This window comes from Budorcas taxicolor, chromosome 1 (genome assembly GCF_023091745.1).
Source record: "Budorcas taxicolor isolate Tak-1 chromosome 1, Takin1.1, whole genome shotgun sequence".
Lineage (NCBI taxonomy): Eukaryota > Metazoa > Chordata > Mammalia > Artiodactyla > Bovidae > Budorcas > Budorcas taxicolor.
The window spans coordinates 35,492,930-35,519,683 of NC_068910.1; the positions used below are offsets into that span (position 1 = coordinate 35,492,930).

The 26,754-nt window shown below is 37.5% G+C and overlaps 1 protein-coding gene across 1 annotated transcript in view; it reads left to right on the plus strand.

The window, feature by feature from the left end:
* CNTN6 (contactin 6) overlaps positions 1-26,754 on the plus strand; it is a 177,692-nt gene that overhangs the window by 86,620 nt on the left and 64,318 nt on the right. The window contains exons 6-9 of the mRNA XM_052640803.1: positions 7,813-7,997; positions 14,287-14,423; positions 16,012-16,141; positions 18,315-18,465. Coding sequence (XP_052496763.1) covers positions 7,813-7,997; positions 14,287-14,423; positions 16,012-16,141; positions 18,315-18,465 — 603 coding nt within the window. The remainder of the gene's footprint in view (positions 1-7,812; positions 7,998-14,286; positions 14,424-16,011; positions 16,142-18,314; positions 18,466-26,754) is intronic.

The window sequence follows — 26,754 nt, forward strand, 5'->3', positions numbered from 1 at the left end:
GGATTTAAGCTGTGGATAATGAGGTTTAAGAAATCCAAGGGAAAAATATAAGCTTTCTCAAATAGCACTAGTAATGAAAATTCTATTTATGGGCTAAAAGTATAGAAGTGAAGCAGAGTTTCTACAAGTGTGGGAAGAGCTCTAATTTAACTTTTAATTCAGGCTGAATTAGGCCAGATGGTTAACAAATATATTCTCTGTCTCCAGATAAAATTAATAGGATGCTCACTCTGTAAAAGCGCAATGACAAGAGAGTAATAAGTAGAAGTCCTCATGGCAATGCTACTTAAGAAGCACAAAACCAGAGGAAGAGGGAAAAAAGATAAATAAAAGGGAGAGGGAAGAAAGAAAAAGAGAGAGGGACAGGACTTGAGTAAGGAAGAAAGATAGAGACAAAGAAGGAAAGAGTGACAGAAAAGGAGGAAAGGAAGGAAAGAGAAATAAAATTTGCTTTTATGACCTAGAAGTCTTTTAGAACTGTGCAGACACATGTTTCAGGAAAATATAGATACAAAATAAGAAGAGGTTTCTGTAAAGTTTTCTGGAATACACAGTTCATGAATGTCTCATTTGTGCTGTGAGGAAACTTTGAATGAGAGAGTTGCTTCAAACTTGTTTTCTTTTCTGAGATTTGTATTCAAGCTGGATTTTGACGGCATTTGTTAAGTTTTTTTTTTTTTTTTTTAAAGTAGTGTGTGTGGGGGGGGGGGGGGCGGGGGGTGGATTTGGAGCTGAAAGGGAAATTTTGCCAGAAATGGCTGATACCTGAAGTTACAGGATGATGGTGGTACCATGTATTTTGACTTTACCCTTTAACGACAGAGCTTCAAGTGGTATAATAAGAATCCTCATTCTGAAGACCCTTCAAAGATCTCCCTGTTCCATTGAATTCTTCATACATTAATATATGAACTGTGGATTTTAAATAGACCGCTTATTTTAAATTAAAATGAACTGCCAGGGCCTACTGCATCACTGATACCATCAACACAGATAAGCTAGATAGGTCTTAAAAAGAATGTTGAAGCCACAGAAGGAAAAGGAGTCTCCTAGTGCTAATAAATGAATGGGTGGCAACTCAGAATTGGAAGGTGGATCACAATAAATTAGCCTGTACTGGAACTCTAAGTGGAAGAGAATTGGCAGGTAATAATTTAGCAGAAATTACCTGTCTAAACGTGAGTACCATTTCAAAAAGCTAATTAGGATTGTTAGCAGCTTCCAGCTGAATATTATTAAACTGAGATGACATATGGACACCATCTGTCACAAGCCTGGAACATAGTAAGCACTCAATTAATGGTTATTACTATTCATAAATAAATGCTTAGCTTTCTCACAAAGCATTTTTTTTCCTCTTTGGTGAAAGTTGTCTAATTACTTTCCTCCCTACTACAATGGTCCTAGATGATTTGTCAAGTTAAAAAAAAAAAAAAAGTATTTTACAACAAAGCGTGCTATAGCTCACTTGAGAGATCCCTGCTCCCATGATAAGGAAATGAACATGATGGCTATGATCAGAGGCATTAATTATCTCCTTAGCAGTCAGTCTATCAAACAGGCAGAAGCAGGACATTTACTTCCAGAGACATATATGTGTGCTTGTGCACCCATTTCATGTACAGTATGGAGATCTGATTTTAGTTTATGCATGATTCATAAATCAATTTATGTTAAATGCCTAGTCATATAGAGTTCTTAAAGGAGAATAGAAAACAAATAAACATAAGCTAGGATTCTTATTTTGAAATGATAAAAATAATAATTTAAAATTATTTTTAAAGTCATTAACACAAAAATACTCTTTCATGTGTTTTAGATGATATTAAATGTATGAGATGTATATTAATACTATTTAATCTTCACTATAATCCTGCAAAATATATACTAGTATTAAGCCCTATTCTCAGCTTCCTGGGTAGCTCAGCAGGTAAAGATTCTGCCTGCAAAGCAGGAGACCCTGGTTAAATTCCTGGGTTGAGAAGATCTCCTGGAGAAGGGATAAGCTACCCACCCTGTATTCTTGGGCTTCCCTGGTTGCTCAGACAGTAAAGAATCTGCCTACAGTGAGGGAGATCTGGGTTTGATCCCTAGGTTGGAAAGATCCCCTGAAGGAGGGCATGGCAACCCACTCCAGTACTCTGGTCTAGAGAATCCCCATGGGCATAGGAGTCTGGCGGCCTACAGTCCATGAGGTCGCAAAGAGTCAGACATGACTGAGTGACTAATCACAGCACAGCAAGCCCTATTCTATAAATGAGAAAATTTATTTTATAAATGTACAATAAAATATAGCTGGTAAGTTTAAGAATTACACTCTGCTCTGTACTCTATATATAGTATTCTAATAGCTTTGCTATTAATATTAATATAAGTATTAGTATTTCATTGCTTACATAGAATGGTATATCTTAGAAAATTTAGCTTACATTTGAAATTGAACTCACTACTAATATAATTTCATCTTTTGTTGACTTTAGTTTTTCCCACACACTGTCCACTTGGGATGGCTTCAGAAAAGAGAGAGGGTGTGAAATCTAAAGCAATTAATTGTTAACTACTAATTGGCACTTGCCTTTGGCACTTGCCATCTACCTCTACAAGGATTAAATAATGTGTTGTTGTAGCTACTGACTTTCAACATCCCCTGAAAGGAGTTCAGGGTAGAGAGCAAAAATGAGGTAACCTGTGCTCTGGGTAAAACTGGCAGAATAGGTCTTCAGATATTTAGATATTTTCAGGAGCTGATTTTATGAGCCTGATTCTTATATCCTCTGATATCTAGAAAAGCCCTAAAATTCATCATGATGATGACTCCTCCTCATGACTAGCAGAAGCCTTTTGCAAAAAATATGTGCTTTACTGAACATACTCTCCCTTCACCAAAATCACATGTATACTGATCTTTCCCCCTACCTCTTTGGAACAGTTTCTCAGAGACATGCTGTCTCCCTGGTTATAATCCTTAGTTTGTACCAATAAAACATAAGTCGCCACTGTCACGTGGTTCATTCTTTTAAAATCTACATCATTTATATCATTTACTGTCTTCATAAGACATGCCCAGACTAAATGAGAACTTTTCATTAAAATGAATGTGCATTTTTATATAATCTATGCTTTATAGTTATGCTCCCTGACTCTATAGCGCACATGATCAGCAGTAATCAAGAGGCTCCTGACATTCATATTTTGTAATGACATAACAAATCTGAAAAAAACCTTAACATTGAATTAGTACCTGCAAAATCATATAAAATTTGATTTTTCTCCCATTAAAAATTTTAACATGAAATGCAGCCATAAAATGCACTTGATAAGACTCAATTAAAAAAATAAATGTTTGAGTGACTATTTTTGATAGTTTAGTTGCTCTGAGAATTCTAAAATATCCAGAGGGTAAATAAAATATAGTATCCTAACGAAATGTACTAATACCATGTCATACAATTCAATCACACAGGTAGAAAATATCTTAACAACTTTTTAACCCAGGTATTCAGCTTATTTCTTAAGTCTTTTTTTAAAATGAAAGTAGCAGGAAAACTATGCAAACAGGCATAAGGCAAAAAATGACTATTGACTAACAGATATATTTGAGTTTTTTTTGTTTTTTGTTTTTTTTGGCATTGACATGATTTAATATAGGCAAGTGAAGAATTTCAAGTTACCTTTCTTTGTGTTAGCCTTGGTTTTCAAACACACTGTGTCCATTTCATTGGAAATTGTTGCCTAGAAGTGCCAAGTATACATCCTAACATCTGAGGAAAACTAGTGACAAAAGATCCTGTCTTTAATAGCTCTTTCAAAGGCAGTCCCAGAATTGATCTGGTTGTGTTGTCTTAGTTACCATAGTTGACCCACCATGGTGGCCACAATACGCCAATTTCTAGTGGCAAGACCTGAGTTTTGTGCTCACTCCTGCATCCAGATGTGCATGCGTGCATGCTTAGCTGTGTGTGACTCTTGCAATCCCATAGACTATACAACCTGTCAGGCTCCTCTGTTGATAGACTTTTCTAGCCAAGAATACTGGGGTGGGTTGCCATTTCCTTTTCCAGGGGATCTTCCCAATCCAGGGATAAAATCCGTGTCTCCTGCATTGAATGACAGACTCATTACCACTGAGCCACCTGGAAAGTCCTCAGAGGTGAGGTCCATCCAATTCAAATCCAATGGACTAAAGATGGGAAGCACTAGGTTCTCCAAAGAAAATAAAAATGCACACACAAAAATAAACACATGTCCAATGCAGACTGAAAATCTGTCCAGTTCAGTTTAGTCGCTCAGTCGTGTCTGACTCTTTGCGACCCCATGAAGCGCAGCACGCCAGGCCTCCCTGTCCATCACCAACTACCAGAGTTCACTCACACTCACGTCCATCGAGTCAGTGATGCCATCCAGCCATCTCATCCTCTGTCGTCCCCTTCTCCTTCTGCCCCCAATCCCTCCCAGCATCAGAGTCTTTTCCAATGAGTCAACTCTTTGCATGAGGTGGCCAAAGTACTGGAGTTTCAGCTTTAGCATCATTCCTTCCAAAGAACACCCAGGGCTGATCTCCTTCAGAATGGATTGGTTGGATTTCCTTGCAGTCCAAGGGACGCTCAAGAGTCTTCTCCAACACCACAGTTCAAAAGCATCAATTCTTCGGCGCTCAGCCTTCTTCATAGTCCAACTCACACATCCATACATGACTACTGGAAAAACCATTGCCTTGACTAGACAAACCTTAGTGGGCAAAGTAATGTCTCTGCTTTTGAATATGCCATCTAGGTTAATCATAACTTTTCTTCCAAGGAGTAAGCGTCTTTTAATTTCATGGCTGCAGTCACCATTTGCAGTGATTTTGGAGCCCCCAAAAATAAAGTCTGACAGTTTCCACTGTTTCCCCATCTATTTCCCATGAGGTGATGGGACCGTATGCCATGATCTTCGTTTTCTGAATGTTGAGCTTTAAGACTGAGAATGCCACTGCTACGTCGCTTCAGTCGTGTCCGACTCTGTGCGACCCCACAGGTGGCAGCCCATTGGGCTCCGCCATCCCTGGGATTCTCCAGGCAAGAACACTGGAGTGGGTTGCCATTTCCTTCTCCAATGCATGAAAGTGAAAAGTGAAAGGGAAGTCGCTCAGTCGTGTCCGACTCTTAGCGACCCCATGGACTGCAGCCCACCAGGCTCCTCCGTCCATGGGAATTTCCAGGCAAGAGTACAGGAGTGGGATGCCACTGCCTTCTCCAAGAAGACTGAGAATACAAGAGTCTAATTCTTAAATCCTTCTTCAAAATTGGAAGCTCTTATGTTAGAAACCAGTACACTGAAACTTACAACTTTCTCCATAGTTGAGTGGTTTATTAGACCAGGTGTATCACTCTAAACATAACTGAGGTAAGAAAAACAAGCATCTATCTAGAGGTTGTTCTTTAAGTGAGAAGCTTAAATATCTCTTCAATATCATGTCTGTTTTATATTTTTTGCCTTCTAGTATAATTTTGACCTTATAGAGCATCGTTCTTAAAATATATTTCACAGTCATAATTTTTCACAAGGATTATACTGCTCAGTTTTTGGTCTCATATGCCACTAACATTCACTTTCACAGAATATCATTTTTATGTGTGTATAATGGCTATATAGAAGTACCATACTGAGAAGTATTTAAAGGTCCCTTACTGTTGGTATTGTAATTAAAGTATACTGTTCAATTACTGGTTCAAAGATTTAGATAAATAGGTTAAAAATTGACTCCTGTCTTCACAGTTAAAATAAAGAACATGATATAACAACTGGAAAATATTCAGCCTTTAGTGATTTTTTTTCTTAATGTTTTAGGTTAAAACCTTTTTTAGTTGAATGTTTTGCATGTATTTTGCATAAACCTCAGAGATACATTATCATAAAAGATAAAGAATCATGGATTCAGATAAATATCAGAGCCTCTATTTATTTTTCTCTTTGTAAATGAATTTTCTTAGAATTTTTCTATTACGAGGGTAATACATCCTTATTGTAGAAAAATAATGGAAAAATTGAGATAAGCAGAAAAAGGAAAATAAAAGGCATTTATATCCTCACCACCTCACATGTAAACATGAAAATTTAGTATCTATTTTTAAAAATTGGATAACACTGCCTTAGACTTGGTGAAGATCTTTATCAGTGAATAAACTTTCTTTTAGAACTTTGTTTTGGAATAGTTATTTAGAACTTGTAGTTCTGTATTTAATAAAATGAATGAATAAGAAAACAAGCTACCTGAGGTTACTTGTTGGCAGGAATATGCTGTTATACTAAAATATCAACCTAAAGTTATAGTGTCAAGGCTTTTTCAAAGGACAAAAACAAAATTTATTAAAATTATGATTTTTGTATTTAATTAAAATTCAAGTTGTATTTGTCACTGTATGCTAATTCTGAGAAAAATAGACAAATCAAACATTGATTGGTGAGTATTCCTTCTGTGAAATATGTGTGAGCATATTTATGACTTTCTACACAGTGATTGGCACATCAGGATCCTCATTGTTGGCCAATGAAAAATTCTTGAGGCTTCCACAATTTTGTTGCTTAATTTGAAGCCTCTAGTGAATCATCACCAATTATCTGCAGTTCTTACAGCTCAGATTCTATAGATCTTTATTTTTTAACCACTTTGTATATGATTGGGAGGTTCTCCTATATTATTTTTGAGGACTTGGAAAAAGTCCTGCATCTTCTACAGAGGTTATAATTTGGTTTTGCAAAATGATTTTTATTATTATTAAGCTGAAAACATTTATAAGAGAAATTATTTAAGCACCTGAAAATCTATAAAGGAATGAAAAATTACTTGAAAATAGGAAAGATGTTAGTGCTAATAGATTGGGGTTGATTTTTCAAATGATTAGTTTATTAGGGAATATTTTCTGGTTCGAACTTTATAGCCTACATTTTCATTACATTCTATTATATCTGTAAAAGTAAGGCCTTCTTCACCATGAATTTCTAAATTCATCTCTATTTTTGACACTTAGATTCATATATTATAAAATGTATTTTTTTTGCTGCTTAAAAAGGTAATCATATTAGATGAAATATATTACATATAACATATTAAGCTAAATTCCTAAAATAAAGGAATTGTTTCCACATTCTTTCTGAAAAGAGACAAAGTACAATGCAAAGATTTTTTTTTAATGTCATTCAAAAAATGTGTATAAATAATACATTCTTTTGAGGATAGCAGATCCTATACTACCATTTCATTCGGGTCTGTTATATAGTACTGATCTCTTTTGATAATCTAGCTCACCAGTCATGTATGTCTTCAGTTACCTATTAGTGCCAATTTAGCTATAGAGGAATCTGAGGTTTTGCCTTAGAATCTGTAAACACAGAAAGAAATTGCCTCCTCTTGAATATCACATCCTCACAGAATTTCCTGACTTTCATATTTAAATTGATACAATCCTGTTACTATCTCTGCAGGCTCTTTCTTTTGTTTCAGTTATTGCAATTTACAAATCTGATTTTTATATTGTGTTTATTGTCTGCTTTCCCCTCTAGCCGGTGAGCAACATGAGGACAGAAAACAGGTTTAGTCATCAATTTATTCCCTGATCTTACTACCGTGACTTGCTCATGGCAGGCACTTAATAAACTATTAAAATTGCTGGATGAGTGAATGGTGAATGACTGCATAAACTGAAAACTAGTCACAATGTAGTGAATTTGACTGATATTTTTCCTTGAGAGTTAAGCTTAAGGAATTCTTATTTTATCCTGCTGTCGTAAAGACTAAACCATCTTCTATTCTAATGAGGTATAACTGTTTAGTCCCGTCCCTGATATTAGTTGGAGGAGGTTGGATGGAAGCCCATTGCCGGGGAAAGTCAAATACAGCAAATCCCAAGCTACCCTTGAAATCCCGAACTTTCAACAGGAAGATGAAGGCTTCTATGAGTGTATTGCAAGTAACCTTCGAGGAAGAAACCTTGCAAAGGGTCAACTCATTTTCTATGGTGAGCTAATAGAATTTCAAAAAGTATATGAAATATTTGGTGATATCCTTCATAGAAAATAGTGAAAGTGTTTAGCATGTTGTGGGCAAGTGTCATAGGAGAAATAGAGAAGACACATTTCCAAGTAAAGATGCTAAATTCAATGATTAGCCGGTGGGAATGACCATTTTTAAAATATGGCTTTAATTTCAGCATAGTCTATGCATGTTATTGTTTATTATAAATTCCTTTGAAAGATGAGCAGTGTCGTGTTAAAAGCCATAGAAGTTTATAACACAAAGTAAAATGGAATTCAATATATTTCCCTTAATAAATTCAGCAGCAGCCTGTGACAATCTTAATGATAATCCCAAACAGAAATTACAAAAGGAGAAAATGACAGGAGAAGCATAATACTTATGGTAGTTTTCAGTACTTGTTTATGTTTCTCAAGATTGTCTACATATATGTAGACAAGAGAAAAATAAACTCATTACTTCGTTTAAAAATATAGTTGTCTCAGTTATCAGAATCTCTCATGGACTTAAGAGAGATGATAAAAACATATATTTTCTAATGTTTGTCCTTGTGTCTTCTTTCCTCCAGGCCAAAATACACACTTGCTTGTAGTTCACTTTTTTTTTTTGACATCAAATAAACCATAAAATATACCTCAGGATTGTCAAAATGTTTGCTGCTTTTAAAATACTCTTAACTTAGCTATATTTAACACGTCTGTACTCAGGTCAGTTTGGTCACTCAGTCGTGTCCGACTCCTTGCAACCCCATGAATTGCAGCACGCCAGGCCTCCCTGGCCATCACAAACTCCCGGAGTTCACTCAAACTCATGTCCACCAAGTCAGTGATGCCATCCAGCCATCTCATTCTCTGTCGACCCCTTCTCCTTCTGCCCCCAATCCCTCCCAGCATCAGAGTCTTTTCCAATAAGTCAACTCTTCGCATGAGGTGGCCAAAGTACTGGAGTTTCAGCTTTAGCATCATTCCTTCCAAAGAAATCCCAGGACTGATGTCCTTTAGAATGGACTGGTTGGATCTCTTTGCAGTCCAAGGGACTCTCAAGAGTCTTCTCCAACACCACAGTTCAAAAACATCAATTCTTCAGCACTCAGCTTTCTTCACAGTCCAACTCACACATCCATACATGACCACAGGAAAAACCATAGCCTTGACTAGACAGACCTTAGTCGGCAAAGTAATGTCTCTGCTTTTGAATATGCTATCTAGGTTAATCATAACTTTCCTTCCAAAGAGTAAGCGTCTTTTAATTTCATGGCTGCAGTCACCATCTGCAGTGATTTTGGAGCCCCCCAAAATAAAGTCTGACACTGTTTCCACTGTTTCCCCATCTATTTCCCATGAAGTGATGGGACCAGATGCCATGATCTTAGTTTTCTGAATGTTGAGCTTTAAGCCAACTTTTTCACTCTCTGCTTTCACTTTCATCAAGAGGCTTTTTAGTTCCTCTTCACTTTGTGCCATAAGGGTGGTGTCATCTGCATATCTGAGGTTATTGATATTTCTCCCGGCAATCTTGATTCCAGCTTGTGCTTCTTCCAGCCCAGCGTTTCTCATGATGTACTCTGCATATAAGTTAAATAAGCAGAGTGACAATATACAGCCTTGACATACTCCTTTTCCTATTTGGAAAGAGTCTGTTCTTCCATGTCTTCTGTACTAGAGGACTTTAAAAGCTGTATTTATTTATGGCCAAAAGTCATTTTCTGTGTGACATATTTCTATGTGACACATTTATAATCAGTAATAAAGTAATTGGAAACAAAACTATATATTTCAATAACTAAAATTTCAAAGGTATTGTAATTACCTAGAAGGAATGCTAATTAAGTTTATACATGTGTTCTCAGTCACCCAGTCTTGTCCAACTCTTTGTAATCCCATGGAAGGTAGCCTGCCTGGCTCCTCTGTCCATGGAATTCTCCAGGAAGAATACTGGAGTGGGTTGCCATTTCCTCCTGACAGGTCCTCCTGATCCAGAGATTGAACCGTTCTCTCTTGCATTTCCTGCATCAGCCTGCAGATTCTTTACCACTGAGCCACTTCAGAAGCTGTCAGTTGAGTTTATACATATATTCTTTTGATAGCTCCTATTTTTTAATCCAAAGTCTCTGGACTCTTGCATTCTTTTGTAAATAAAATTGTGAGGCTGTAACTGGGAGTTTTTTTAGGAGCAGCAAAATATTACACAGGCTTTGGCTAATAGGTATGTCATTTTTCTACTAAACTGACAAATATATAGATAAAAAAAACTTAACCATAAAATTGATGTCTCTATAAACTGGAAATCAATAATAAAGTACTTTCTCTCACATTAATAAAGCAACTGCTAGCTTACATAGAAGATTTTACAAACATTAATTCACATAATTTTTATAGCAATAAAGTGTAGAAATAATTTTCAGTGATATTATAGGCAATTAACCTTTGATGAATTGAACAAGATCTCAAATAATGTTTGCTAGATCTGAGATTAGAACCGTGAACAATCTTCTAAAATGAGATTCTGCCCAGTCTACCATAGCTCTTCAACCTGGTCACCTAAGTCTATTCATAAGACTGATGGCAGTGAAAGTGAGTGTCGTTCCGTCATGTCCGACTCTTTGCTATCCCATGGACTATACAGTCCATGGAATTCTCCAGGCCAGAATACTGGAGGGGGTAGCCATTCCCTTCTCCAGGGGATCTTCCCAAACCAAGGATCAAACCCAGATCTCCCACATTGCAGGTGGATTTTTTACCAGCTGAGCCATGAGGGAGTCCCAAGAATACTGGAGTCGGTTCCTTCTCCAGCGGATCTTCCCAACTCAGGAATCAAACCGGGGTCTCCTGCAGTGCAGGCAGATTCTTTACAACTGAGTTACCAGGGAAGCCCCACATAATCTATTATCACAATCAAATTTGCCATTTAAGAAGTACAAATGGTCTTTGTGGGAGCATAATGGGTAATTGGTCAATAAGACAAAATAATGCTTCTTGTTCACCTATTTAGTTGTCAATATGCTCCCAAAGGGCTTCCTAGGTGGTGCTAGTGGAAAAGAATCTGCCTGCCAATGCAGGAGATATAAGAGATCCCGGTTCAATCTCTGAGTAGGGAAGATCTCCTGGAGGAGGGCATGGCAACCCACTCCAATATTCTGGCCTGGAGAATCCCATCAACAGAGAAGCCTGGTGGGCTACAGACCATTAGTGTTGCAAAGGATCAGACATAATGAAGCGACATAGCACACACACATGCACACATATCTCCAAAGGAGAAGAGAATTGATCCAATTTCTTGAGAATCGAAAAATACCTGTAAATTTCAAGAGTCTCTCAGTCCATTATGTTGCTGTGCTTAAGTTATACTTCAGAATTCTATCCATTTATCTTGCGTCCTCCTCTGGCAACCCACTCCAGTATTCTTGCCTGGAAAATTCCATGGATGGAGTAGCTTGGCAGGCTAGGGTCCTTTGTGACCTATGGGGTCACAAAGAGTCAGACGTGATTGAGTGAGCACAAATACACAACCTCCAAACTATGTTTATAAAGTATTATTTTCATTATACATAAAGAAGCACATTCAGAGGAGTTAAGTCAATTACACAACCATTGAGAGGGGGAAATAAGTAACAATACCCAAGCCTGTATGGTAGACTTGAAATACTGTTGTATTTTTTTTTCACGTAGTTCTGACTTAGTTGGACCTACCTGTAGTTGTAGACTTAAAAGCTTATTCTTTGGAATCCTAAGCATCCAAAAAATGTACACATTAAAAAAAACAAATAAAGCTTAAAGTTACAGCTATTGCACTAAGCAACAAACTATATATATATATATACACATATAATCTGAAACTCCTGTAAGCTATGTGGATTTTATGTGTGTGTTCATTTTTCCTCCCAGATCAAATGTATAACAGGGTGATTTCTAAACAAGTATTTACAAACTATAAATTTTAAAAATATTAGATAGAAACATGATTCAATTTAATCAATACACTCAGTTCTTCTAAGTGTTGCCATCCATTATCCCTCAAGGTTGTGAAAAGCGTGTCATGTAACTGGAGGTTGCCCTGATTTCCATAGGAGTTCATCTTGGCTTACTTTTCACCACAACAGGACATCATGATTCCTTCTTCTCCTTGACTAGCTCCCCGAAGGAACTTCTCTTTCAGTGCAAGAAGTTACAGTGGAAAAGCCTTGAAAGTCAGATATACTTGTATATCATTTCAAAGACTCTCAGCACCACTTACGCCAACTACTGCTGCGGTGACCTCCTCTGACACTGTATTTTGCAGGTGTGGCCTGTCAGAGTCTCATCTCAGGTGGCACAGCAGCCCATCTTGTTTCCTGCTCCAGTTTTATTTGGCCCCTTCTAGAACCTACTCAAAATTTAAGCACACAACCTGAATGTGCTAATAGTTAATACCTGCTGCTGCTAAGTCACGTCAGTCGTGCCTGTTCTGTGCGACCCCATAAACGGCAGCCCATCAGTCCCCTCCCTGGACTCTCCAGGCAAGAATACTGGAGTGGGTTGCCATTTCCTTCTCCAGTGCATGAAAGTGAAAAGTGAAAGTGAAGTCACTCAGTCGTTTCCGACTCTTCACGACCCCACGGACTGTATGTAGCCTACTAGGCTCCTCTGTCTATGGGATTTTCCAGGCAAGAGTACTGGAGTGGGTTGCCATTGCCTTCTCCAGTTAATACCTGCACTGCCCTTGAATGACTGTGGACAAGAGCCAATGAATAAAGGTTTCCTCTTTCTTTCCTGGGCAGGCAGTTATAGAGATTCCTTATACATTCACAGAGGATGGGTTACAATCATCTCTGCGTGCTCAGTTGTGTCTGACTCTTTGTGAACCTATGGATCCTAGCCCACCAGGCTTCTCTGTTCATGGAATTCTCCAGGCAAGAATACTGAGTGGGTTGTCATGCCCTCCTCCAGGGAATCTTCCCAACCCAGGGATGGAACCCGCATCTCATGTCTCCTGCATTGGTAGGCAGGTTCTTTACCACTAGCGCCACTTGGTGGTCAACTCAATAACTCATTCTTGGATTGACTCTCTCCTTCCCTGTTGATTCTCCCTTTACCTGAGAACTTACCCTTGGCCAGCACTCCTAAACAAACACAAACATGTGACTACTTTCTGTGTACAAAATCAGGCTTCTCTATTTTCTAACTATGTCTCATTGTAAGCTGGGAAAGACTGAAGGCAGAAGGAGAAGGTATCAGAGGATGAGATGAGTAGATAGCATCACCAACTCAATGGACATGAATTTGAGTAAACTCTGGGAGCTAGCGAAGGACAGGGAAGAGTGGAGTGCTGTGGTCCATGGAGTCTCAAAGAGATAGACAAAACCAAGCAACTGAACCGCAGCTTCTTGATAAGGTTACCTAACACCTATACAAAAAGTCCTCTACAAAAGTTTGGAGGGAGAGTTAAGTACAATTATACAGGAAGCTCATCCACTCCAACATATCTAGAACAGACCTAACAAAGGAGAAGGATTAAATGGCAAATCTAGAGAGTTTTCTATCATCATTATAGAAGAAATAATAATTTCAAAGAATTTATTTTATACACACTTGTTTCCATGAATGTTAGTAAGGATAATACTACCTTATACTTAAATAGCATTTCAACATCAATTATATCAGTTGCTTTTTGCTTCAGAACTATGTTGAACTTTCTCAGATTAGAAAATAAGGTTTGGAAAACTCATGCCTAGAATTAAAGTTATATGCTTAACCTACATACAACTCTAAAAGTTATCATTCCCTGTCAAGACTTATACATAGGGAAAAACAACTTGATTAAAACCTACTAAAATGTGATAAGGCTGATATCTGATTTATGCTTCAAACTATTGAATTGTAATTATATTGGATATAGATACAATTATTTTAGTTAGTTCAATCTAAATATAGTTAATGGCCTTTTGCCCACAGAGGGTTCAGATTTGATATATGTTTTCTAACTTGACCTATATACTAATATCTAATATGGAATTATCCTTTAGCTTGTTCCCACAGCTCCAAAATTGTTATACAGGTGTAGCAAAATGATAGATGGCAAATATCAGTCTTATGCAAAAGGTCCACTGATATTTACAACAGAGTTTCTATTGTTCCACTTTGGGGGTCCTGCATTTCCCCTCCCTCAAATCATGAGTACAGTATTACTAGACCCAGGTAACTTTGTCCTTCTGATTTCTATAGTCCTTGAAATGCAGCGTAATGTTTTGGCTAACTGATTTGCTAAATAGTTGCTCTTGCCTCTTTTTGAAACAGCCCCTCCAGAATGGGAACAAAAAATCCAAAATACATACTTGTCTATCTATGACAGCTTATTTTGGGAATGCAAAGCTAGTGGAAAGCCAGATCCTTGGTACACCTGGTTAAAGAATGGTGAACGCCTCAATCCAGAGGTAAGTAGCTACGGTGTTATTAAACTTCCACCTACTCTGCTAGGGAAATTTTGTTACTAACAGCAACAATGAATGTTTCTGGAATGTTTAGTAGGTGCCAGGAAATGTAGTATAATCTTTACATATCCTAATTTATTTAATACTTAAACGCAAGTGACTATTACAATTATTCCCATTATTCAAATGAGAAATTTATGGGTAGGAAACACAACTTGCACAAAGTTGCACTTAGTCAGTGATTGATCCATATTCAGATGATATCATTATCATCAACAACATTCACTGAACTCTCATATGAGCCCGGCTCTTTGTTAAATATTTTCCACACATTATCTAATGTCATCCTCATGACAATTTTACGAGAAAGATATGATTATCATTTGTATAGTGAAAAAAAATTGTTTCAGAGGGCTTACGTCTATTTGCCCAAGGTCACAAAGCAGCTAGTAAGTGTTAGCATTGGTATTCTAAGCATAATGTGCCTGATTTCAGAACCCAAGCTCCCAGTCATCATCCAGAAACTTGGTTTTTATGAAAGCTAATAGCTGTCTCTAAACCTAGAAAAGTGGGAAACTGAGGCAGTTATCCACATTTTTTCAAATTAAAGCACACTTTACAATATATAGAAAATGAGACAAGTTTATTTTTCCCATCAAATTATCCTAATAATTGTGTCAGCTCACCACTCTACTTTGCACTTACAGGCTCAGTTAGAGACACAAAGAACATCTGTTGTTTAGAACCTGAATAGAATGCTCTTCTTTGTTTCAGCTTTATTGGACTTTAATTCCTTCATCCCTTTTGCAAACAACATTCCTGTGTGTCCTCCAGCCTACTTTTACTATCTTTAGAGGATGGTGATAGGTACCATGAAATATTTAAAGTTATATTTACCCTGTTAAACTATTTTATTCTATACACTCAAAATTGTACCCAAAATGGGACTCTGCAACAGACTTTGTGTGTTTAAGTACGTTTAAACATACTTCATAGTACACTGCAGAAAAGAATTTAGCTCCTTCAACTTACGTACTCAATTAGAAAATTATTGAATCATCATATTTTAATTTTTTAAGGCTTTATGATGGAAAACCATGGAAATTTGCTAGTCACTCTATCCATGTCTAACATTATTGTTGACTATGCTTTCTGAAAAAATTGAAATGGTAGTGTATTCCAAATTATTTTATATACCGCATAAAATTCAGTTGCTCAGTTGTGTCTGACTCTTTGAGACTCCATGGACTGCAGCAGGCAGGCCTCCCTGTCCATCACCAACTTCCAGAATTTAATCATATTCATGTCCATTGAGTCAGTGCTCCCATCCAACCATCTCATACCTTCTATGCAGAAAACTGCCAATTTTAAAAGAAATGAGGTAACATAAAATAAACTAACCACTAAAATTATGTTAAGAACATTTCCATTGTTTTTTAAAGTCCAGAAAACTGCCCAGAATCTTGAAGTATATTAATTTCAGTTTCATAAGCAACAGGTCTCATACCCCAACAGCTCATAGATATACACAAATGTTAAGAGCATGCTTACAGTAACGCACTAGCATTTTATGTGACTTTTCTTTTATTAGGAAAGAATTCAAATAGAAAATGGGACACTCATCATAACTATGCTGAATGTGTCAGATTCTGGTATCTACCAATGTGCTGCAGAAAACAAATATCAGATAATTTATGCAAATGCAGAATTGAGAGTATTAGGTAAGTCATTCACTTATAGCCAAAAAATTCAAACTGACATTTTAGCAAGCTATGATTATATGTAATATGAATCCAATTTTTCTGTAAATTAGAAATTGCTTTTCCTTGAAATAATGAGAAATGTCTAAATTAGTTTCTAAAATATGCAAAGTGAGAATTATTACTCAGCTTTGGGTGATGTGGTAACACATCAGGGTTTGGAGGAACCCACTATTGGGTGAAACCAAACCAGAGGTGGCTCCCCCAAAGTTGATCTCAGCATGAGATTTTGAATACAACTCAAAAAGCATCTATTAGAAATGTTTTCAGCTACAAATAAGAAAAGAAAAATCTCAATTTACAGACTTAAACAAGGAGGTATTTTATTTCAACAAGAACTTCAGACTTTCTAGGTGGCTTAGTGTTAAAGGATCTCTCTGCCAATGCGGGTTCAATCCAAGGGTCAGGAGGAGCCCCTAGAGGAGAGCATGGCAAACCCTCCAGTATTCTTGCCTGGAGAATCCCATAGACAGAGAAGCCTGGCAGGCTACAGTCCATGGGGTCCCAAAGGGTCAGACATGACTGAAGCGACTTAGCACACACACATGCACAAGAACTTCATGGGGGGTGGGTATGGGTGGGTAGCTGAGCAAGAGCAATGTGACTTGATGATCTTTAAACTTTTTACTCATGGTTGTAGCCTCCTGGCTCCAGGATGAGTGCTGTACCTACAGAAATCAAGTCCATACTGAAACCCGAAGAAGACAGAGGGGACAGCCCCTATCATTAGAAAAGCAAAATTTCCCTGCGTCCTTACATCAAACTCCTTTTATGTAATTAGCTAGAACCCTGTCACGTGTCCACTCAGACCTCAAGGGAAGCTGGGAAATGAGACCCTATAGTGGAAAATGTTGAGACAGAGCAGTTTGAGGATGATATTCTGAGACAGTCAGCCAGTGGACTTGTCACCATAAATGACTCAGTGACGTCTTTCATCCTGAGACTTCCTTAACAGTATAAACACAGGAGATGAGAGGAAGAATCAAGTAAAACCGCAAAGTTTTGTAAGTCTATGGGTGATGGGCATTGATTCATTTGTTTCTTCACTCAGTCATCATTTATTGAATACTTATTGTGTATTAAACCCTGAAAACAGAACTGTCAATATCAAAATGATCTTTATAGAACCTATAGTTCTACAAAGGGGAAAAAAAAGCGCTGAATTTTAAAATATTGTGACTATTACAGTCAAGAATTAAGTAGGTGCTATCAGCTGAATATAACCTAAATTGAAGACCTTCTCTTTAAACATGTGTCAGAATAAAAAGCATGTATAGGTCAGTGGAAGGGAAGAGAAGCCATACAAGGAAACATGGCATATCTGAAAGAAATTCATATAGACTTTATGCTAGGAATGGGAACTGGACACATAGGTTCCCACAGGCAGGCAGCTAGGGAGACTTGGATGTATCCTCAGGCAGTCTAATTATTTATTACCCTTATGAACTGGTATTTGTTCATGATTTATTTAGTGAGGACAGAGTTGAAACTGACAAAGGCTGTTTTTTTGTTTTTTTTTTTTCTGTTGTTGTTGTTAAAGTTTCTACTCAGCTTGCCTGCTTCAACTGAAGGCAGACTATTTCCATTTTTCCAGTTAATGGTATGCCTAAAGAAACCTGAAATAATAATATACTGCTTTTGATTTATTGAAAAGGTATTTCATTGTGTGCGTGCTCTCTCTCCCTCTCTCTCTCTCGTGAAACCATCTTCACCTTCTTTTTTATAAATACTATCAAAAATGTGACCTTTTGTAACTTGCTTCTTTCCTAACTCTAGCCTGCTTTTGTTATCTCAATGACCATTACCAAAACAAAAATAATTTACACTTACTGAGCCAATAATTTGTGCCAGTTGGTACTTAACCTTCTTTACTGAATGTTACCTCATTCAAGACCCAGACTAACTGACTGAGGTAATATCTATTGCCATCTTCATTTTACAAATGGAAACAGAGACTCCAAAATGCCAAGTCCACAATGAGCTCCAAAACACCTTGAGCAAAGTAGCTTCAAAAAGAGTTGTTGTTGTTGTTGTTTTACAGATATTAGATTCTATCTAGGATATTGCATCAGTTCTTTGGTTACAACATGTTGATTAGATGAGTAATTGAATAATTCTGTGATTTTGTTTTTAGCCTCAGCTCCTGATTTCTCCAAAAATCCCCTTAAAAAATATTCAGTTGTTCAAGTTGGTGGGGATATTGTGATCGAATGCAAACCAAATGCTTTCCCCAGGGCCACTATTTCCTGGAAAAGAGGAATAGAGAGCCTGAGACAAAGCAAAAGGTGAAAAAAATCTCTTTTGTTTTAATATTTTAAATATTTTATAATATAATATCTTCCAGATTTTAGAGTTTACTAGGTTTTCTAAAATTCTCTCTCTTACAGTAAGCTTGCAATTGTGTTATCTGTAGATTTGAACATTTTCACATGATGGTATAAACAAAAGGAATTTACAAGGCTATGAACTGTTTGTATAATTTGACTGCAATATTTTCAGTGCGTGTGCTTGTAATAGATATAGTTTAAGAAATCCTTTAAGACCTTTTTCTATATTCAGTTTGAAGCCTTTTTCCTGACCCAGCCTGCTGAGAAATCAGTGAGAAGAGCATACACAAAGGAGAGACATTCATACTCACACACCTGGTGTTGTGGTTTTTAAATAGTCACACAGGTGTTCACTCCATGACAAAATGAATTCACCACATGAAAAAAAAATGTAGAGAGGTTCCCGTAGAGAAAGAAGAGAGGTTTCCTCCTATTATGGATGTGATTGAGAAATCCCAGATCAGCACTGGCAAGTTCTCTGGGAGAGTTTTGACAGCACAAAACAGGTGTTTTTCTTTACTTATAACAGATTTCATTCCATTGTGCTGTAGAACCTTGTATATTCAGAGTTGATTTGACTAAAGTTCCAACTCGAATGTAAGGACCCACGTGTGTTTCTACAGATACACAATAGGGTGCTACTATGAAATAGCCACATGCTGATGGTATGAAAATGGTTTCATGGTAACTTCTTCAGCATCGTATGTGCCACAAACTCATATACATACCGGGCAGGTAACACAAATAACAAGATACACCAGGTAAAAGAAAAGACAGCTCAATTGTCATGACAAAACACGGCAATCTGTCAATCTCAAAAGCCTGTGGAGGAGTGGAGAGTGAGTTCTACACTTAAAAGGTATAGTCATAAATCTGAATTCAGTCAAATGTTGTTTTATGGGTAGAACTTTTAACATTTCAGGAAAAGCTAGAAATCTAAATTTTGGCATTGAAACTCTGGGCCAGAAAAAACATCCATGGGTTGGTTAAAGGGACACCATTTTGTCATTTCTGATCTCAGACTGCATTTGTGGTCAGGAAGAGAGAAAATTAGGTTCAGTTCAGTTTAGTCGCTCAGTCGTGTCCGACTCTGCAACCCCATGAATCACAGCACGCCAGGCCTCCCTGTCCATCACCAACTCCCAGAGTCCACCCAAACTCAGATCCATCAAGTCGGTGATGCCATCCAGCCATCTCATCCTCTGTTGTCCTCTTCTCCTCCTGCCCCCAATCCCTCCCAGCATCAGAGTCTTTTCCAATGAGTCAACTCTTCGCATAAGGTGGCCAAATTATTGGAGTTTCAGCTTCAGCATCAGTCCTTCCGATGAACACCCAGGACCAATCTCTTTTAGAACGGATTGGTTGGATCTCCTTGCAGTCCAAGGGACTCTCAAGAGTCTTCTCCAACACCAGTTTAAAAGCATCAATTCTTCAGTGCTCAGCTTTCTTCATAGTCCAACTCTCACATCCATACATGACCACTGGAAAAACCATAGCCTTGACTAGACAGACCTTTGTTGGCAAAGTAATGTCTCTGCTTTTTAATATGCCATCTAGGTTGGTCATAACTTTCCTTCCAAGGAGTAAGCGTCTTTTAATTTCATGGCTGCAATCACCATCTGCAGTGATTTTGGAGCTCCCCAGAAAAAAGTCTGACACTGTTTCCACTGTTTCCCCATCTATTTCCCATGAAGTGATGAGAGCGGATGCCATGATCTTCGTTTTCTGAATGTTGAGCTTTAAGCCAACTTTTTCACTCTCCTCTTTGGTTAAAACAAGCAAATAAGCAGTGTTGATTGTGTAGAATGCTCTCACTGTTATATCTCTCACTGAGGCCTTGCACACTCTCTTCTGACGAGAAAGAGAAAGCTCTTTCGAAGGCACTCTTTCTTTTCCTCTTCTGTCTCCCAGGGACTCTACAGCCCAAAACTGAAGCTTTTCCCAGGATAGGGATCCTGTCAAATTTATTCTTGTATGCCCTGTGCCTTGGCATAGAACCTAAACTCAGTAAGTATCTGCAGAATGAATGAATGTTTCCAAAAGGATGAATATGTGAGGCATTACCAGCTTCACAGAATGGCTATTCTGGGAGGAAATGCCTCAACACATAAGAGCAGATGCTATGAAAAGAAAGGTGGAAAAGACGAAAGGAAAGCTGGTGCCTGCCCCAGTTGGTCTCCTTCCCTTCTAGAGTACCTGGGAGACTGCTACAAGCACGCGCAACAAATCTGGATGTGCATCCTCTTTAAATGTTTTCTCTTTCACTTCTCAATCCTAATCAAGGTTTAAATGCACTGCTATAGAACAGGAAAACTCAAGAGAATCCCATAGCCTCAAACACAGGCTCTGTACTGAGCATTGGGATAAATTGATTAGCTCTGCTTCATTTATTAAAGTGACTGTAAGTTTTCACCTAAAGAGCAAGAATGACTACTGTTTACCCTCCATAACCTTTAAAGATCTGAATGCAAGTAAGGGTGTTGGGAAGCGAGAAAAAAAAAAAAAAAAAAGGAGAAGATTTGGATGAAGGTAAGAAAATGAGAGAGAGAGAAAGCTTTGTAGGGTACAAGGGAAACTGCTTTTTAAAACAGGTTTTCAGATTTATGTTTTATTTGTATAGAGGATGAATTTGGAAGCTTTTTGACTCCAGAACAGTTACTAATAGTTAAATCAGATTCATTCTTGTCTCACTGGGATTAAAAGAATGGTCCATGTGATTTTTATGTACATCTTTCGTGATTGTATTCACTCGCTGCTTTAGAATTTCATTACATGTTTCAACAAAAGAAAACAAACAAAATTATCTTCTGAATATGCATCCTAAAAAGTTGAAAAAAATCAAGCCCCAGTAGAGTACAACAATTACAGATGTGTATCTCTGCCAGGTATAGATGACCTTAAGCAGTATTTTGCAAAGGTCACACACAGCCAGCACTGTGAGACTTTGTGTCTCTGCAGGCTTCCTATCCTGTCCTTGCTTTTATTGTCTTCTGAGAAGACTGATTTCATTAAAACCAAGACTTCATGTAGCTTATTGAGAAATGCAGCACCTATGCTTCTATTGGTGTTGACTTGATGGCCTTTCTGTAGTCTTATCATGGGGATTTTCAAACAGGCTGCAGGTAAAAATTAGAATGAAGTCACAAAAAGAAAAATGAACATCGTATATTAATGCATACATGCAGAATCAATAAAAAATTGGTACAGATGAAGCAACTTCCAGGGAAGAAAGGGAGATGCAGACATAGAGAATGGACTGTGGACACGGCAGAGGAAGCAGAGAGGGGATGGATTCAGAGAGTAGCAGTGGCATAGATACACTACCGTGTGTAAAACAGGCAAGCAGTGGAAAGCTGCTGCGTAGCACAGGCAGCCTAGTTCGGGTGGAATGTGGGGGTGGGAGGGAGGTCAAGAGGGACGGGATATATGTTTACTTATGGCTGATTCACATTCATACTGCTGTACAGCAGAAACCAACACAATACAGGAAAGCAATTATATTCCAATAGAAAAATATTTAAAAATAAAGAAAGGAAAGAAGGAAGGGAGGAAGGAAAGGAAGAGGAAGGAAAGAAAGGGCATTGACTATTTACTACTGTAGAGGTGGTATGGTACAATGAAAACATAGCTCAGCCTCTATTCAGTCCTAATTGCACCATAATTTGGAGTAGAAGCATCGTATCTTCCGAAAAGACAACAGAGAGCAAAGTGGTCTCTTCAAGCCCATTCAGGTCTAAGCTTGATTTTTATTTCTATAGGTTTGATCTGAGCCATTAGAGGGTAACTGAATCTTTTCCCCATGATCTTTTCTCCTTCTCAAATCAGCGATGCCAGGACAAATCCCAGGTCTTAGCAAAGTAACTGCATTCAGCTTGTAAATAGTTACCACAGTGCAAGAATACTTTGGTGAGGAGAATGTTAAAAGAGTATCTAATGCCACACACTATTTCTTATAACATTTGCAATATATGAATAAAAATTATTTGACTTATAGTCTGTGAATACATTTGAACATTGAGTGTGCTCACACGTGTGTGTATATATTAATATGTGTGTACCACAGGGTTAGCCATAATTTCCAAACCTAATGAAATTAATTACACTAGGAGATAGAGACCTAGTCCATTTTCCAAATTTTATAGGACCAGATCACAAACTCAAACACAGAATAATGAATCTTAGTATATACTTTTTAAATGCCACATCAGCTTGAATATTATATCTAAATAATATACATAATTCCTATCCTTTCATACTTCTGTTAAAGCGTGATATAACGGTACACACAGGAAGATTAAAAGAGTCAGATATAGAAAACAGTGTAAATGACTTCAAGTAGAAACAGTTTTTAGTTCTTGACCTTGGAAATACCTATATGGGGAAATGCATGTTTTTAGTCTCTGTTTTAAAACGTCTATACCATCCTGTCTACTTTGAAATTTCATTGTCGCTACACTTGCTTCCAATAAAGTGTAGCTATCTGTCTAGAGATGATTGAAAAGATTCTAAAGAAATCTATCCAAAGTAACCTTACTCTGTGGCTTACTTTAAAAGAAAATGGTGGCAATACATATTTTTTGAAAATTTCTTCCAGTATTACATGAATCGAAACAGCATACAGCTTACAGCTAATGTAAAGCTGAGACCTGATGCCCAATGTGCCTTCTCTGTTTCCAGAACTTTTCCTTTTGACAGATAATGGAGAACACACTCAAACTCTTTATTTTTGGAAGCCTACTGTCACATGATTTTTACTGAATTTCATGTGTTGATAATTCAGATCAAGCAACATTTCTGAATATGGTTTGTATTTCTTATTGGCCTATGTGTCACATTTGAAGTCCTGACTATTTTAAGAGTTCCATCTTTAACAGTGTCTCTATTTATGGCTAGCTGTCAGAGAAGAAAAGTTTTCTTCCAACTAAAAATAGGCAGAACCCTAAGGCTGCCTGATTTCCTGCTAGAAATGTATAGTCATACTCATCTACCTCATTCTTTCTGGAGCTACCAATCATTTAGAAACAGCATTGAAACTGAAGAGAAGCAATGGTATATTCCTCAGCAAGAAACTGGAGTGTATTATTAAGAGCCCCTTGCTGGGAATCAAAAAATAGGGTTACAGTTCTATCATTGATAAGGGGCCTGACCTTGAGTAAAATCACTAGCTTACTTTTTTTTTTTAATTAAGGTCACTGTTCTTGTATTTATTTAAAATGAAATAACTTTAAAAAAAACTAACAGAAATACTTGACATGCTATCCACATAGTGACTGCCAGAATAGAGATTATATTTTAGAAATCAGTGCAAAGCATTAACCTGGAAGGTTGAAATTGCAGATTCTATCATACTCAAAATTTTGTACATGCTTTGCTAATTTGTTCAGGTGACCGAATGATTGTGCCAAACATGGTGATTGCTGTGAGTTGTCAAATTAGCTAAAGTGACTGGTTTGGATGGATTCAGAGATTATAGAAGTCCCTGGTATCTAGACTTCAGCATCACTGAGTACCAGGCCCCATTCACTAACTCACCATTATGGACCTAGCACCCAGCACAAACCTGGAACACAACAGATGTCCAATGCATATTTTCTACTTTGCTAAATGAATGAAAGCTAAAATTCACTTTGTTTTGTGTCTACCTGAATTAAGAGATTTCTACAGTTAAACCTAATATGTATTTAATAATTAATAGGCCCAAAATGTGTTCATTCATTCATCCTGTAAGTATTTAATGAGCAACCATTATACCTCAAATTCTATGCTAGGTGCTGTGGATAAGTTTTAAGTAGCCAACTACATGATGCATAATACATAAGAAAGTGTTTTCCTTTTCAATTATTTGGAGTCAGAAGATCTGATTTCTGTTCTGAACTCTACTTCTCACTTAGCTGATAATTCTAGTAAGTCCTTTAATTTAACTGGCCCTCAGTTAATTCATTTAAAAAAATTGGAGAAAATAATAGTTGTCTCACTCTTGGAGCTGTGTGACTCAAATGACACAGAATGAGTGAAAAGGATGGATGATCTGTCTATACTCTGTTACCATTGGCTGCATGTATTGCTGTTAGTCCAACCTTTATGCAAATCCAAGTTGCACATTCTTACCTCCACCAGCCAAGGGAAAAACCAGAGACTTCACCACAGGAAGTCAAGATGAATACAGATGAAGCTTATCTCTGCAAGGCATTCTGAGGCAACTGAGGGAATCAATTCCACATCTGCTAAGTTTGATTAATCACTTCTTTTTTGCCTTGTGGATCCACTTAGCAAGTGAACTGACAGAAATCAAAGGCCTAGATTTATCTCCTTATCCCCAGTGACTGCTGGCTACCTGTGCAGGGATCACCTCTTGAATTTAATAGAAGACGTAGGAAACGTGAACTTTCTGGACCAACAGCTCAAAGCTGTCCTCTGACAGGCAGCATACAAAAAGATGCCGAAATCACCTGAGATTTTGTCGGAGTAGATATACACTCTCTGAGCAACAGAAACAAAGAGGTGGACCAATTTTTTTCCCTATTATCAAAAGAATAATAATTGAATTAATAAGTAACACACCATCCTGTTTTTTCATTTTCCTAAAAACATCTACCATATTTCTCTCTCATTTCATAAGATGAAGTAAAGTAAAATCCAGCTATATGTTAAATTGCCATTATAGTGAAAATAACTATTTTAAGCATGTCCATAAGCCAGTCAGTATACATGCTTTTCATATTTTTCAAAAAAACAAAGTGCAGTTTTTTTTTTTCATATTCAGATACATTTCTAAGGTATATCTGAATATACCTTCAGCCACAGAGTATACAGTTACGTTTGTACTAGTTTTACCCTGATAACCTCAAAAAGCTGAATACAAAGGACACTTTGAAATTAAGAGGGAATCAAACTCATTCAGACTTAGAGATTCTGCCCCTACCCCCGAACAACTGGTTTCAGGATGTGGTCACAGGCCATAGACTTAAAACAAGAGGACCGTTGGGACTTTTGGAACCAATTTCATGACCTCTTTCCACTCAGATACATATGTGTGTGTGCATGTATGTATGTGTGTGTATATATACACACACACGCGCACACACACACATACTTCAAAAAGATCTTATGAGATCATGGATTTTGTGATTTCTCCTATAGTAATGACATCATTAAAACCTTCATGGCTCTGAGCATTTCACAAAATGCCTGCATTCCGTGACAAGGTATGAACCCATAAGTTGGTATGGAATCTAGTAGTGATGCTTATTCAATAGTTTTGCTGCAATCTGGTAGGCCCACTCCATTTTCATCTGCGTGACACTTCAACTCCTAAGACCTCTTTCCTAGACACAAAAGAGATTTTTAGGAGTCTGAGGAGAGCTGAAAGAGGTCAAGGAAGGAGTGAGAGGGGAAGCAGAAATGAGAGAAAGGAGATGAGGAGGAAGAAGGATGAGATGACATTCTCTATGCCAAGAGAGAATTGATCATTATTGAGCAAGTCACTTGATCTTTCTTCTCTTCATGGATAAAAAGGTGCCCTTGGGAAAACATATTTGAAAGTTCTTAGCATAGTGACACAGAAAAGGAACAGAATTAAAAGTAAGTCTGTTTTCATTCTTTTTCTTGCTAAGCCACCAGGAAGGACAAAATAGTTCCAGAGTTACAAACAGTGACAGAACCTGTTGCCCAACACTTTGCTATCACTCCACTTTCTCCTTGGAGCCTTGTCACAAGCATCTTACCTTGTAAATCAGCCTGTGGGAGTCTGCCTGCCTGATTATAAGGAAGCCACTTATATGATGCTCCCTCCCTTTTTGACCCTTTTCTATATATCTTCTCCAGTGGCACATTGTTAAAAATTTGTCTGCCTATGCAGGAGATGCAAGAGACATGGGTTTGATCTCTGGGTGAGGAAGATTCCCTGGAAAAAGGAATGGCTACCTACTCCAATATTCATGTCTGGAAAATTCCATGGACAGAGAAGCCTGGCCAGTTACAGTCCATGGGATGGCAAAGAGTTGGAAATGGCTGAGTGACTGAGCACATAGTACGCATGTATCTTTCAGTAACTGCTTTCTAAATCACCATTATTCCTCCTTTCTTTATACTTTTATTCCCAATCGTTCATTCTTAAAATATCCCCTCCACATTTTAAAAAATACAACTTTAGCCAAAATGTAGCAACTGCTAAGTAGGCTTTCCTATCCTTTACTCCTTGCAGAGCTTCCGAATGGAACAAGCAAACAAATCTAATTTTATTTTGTA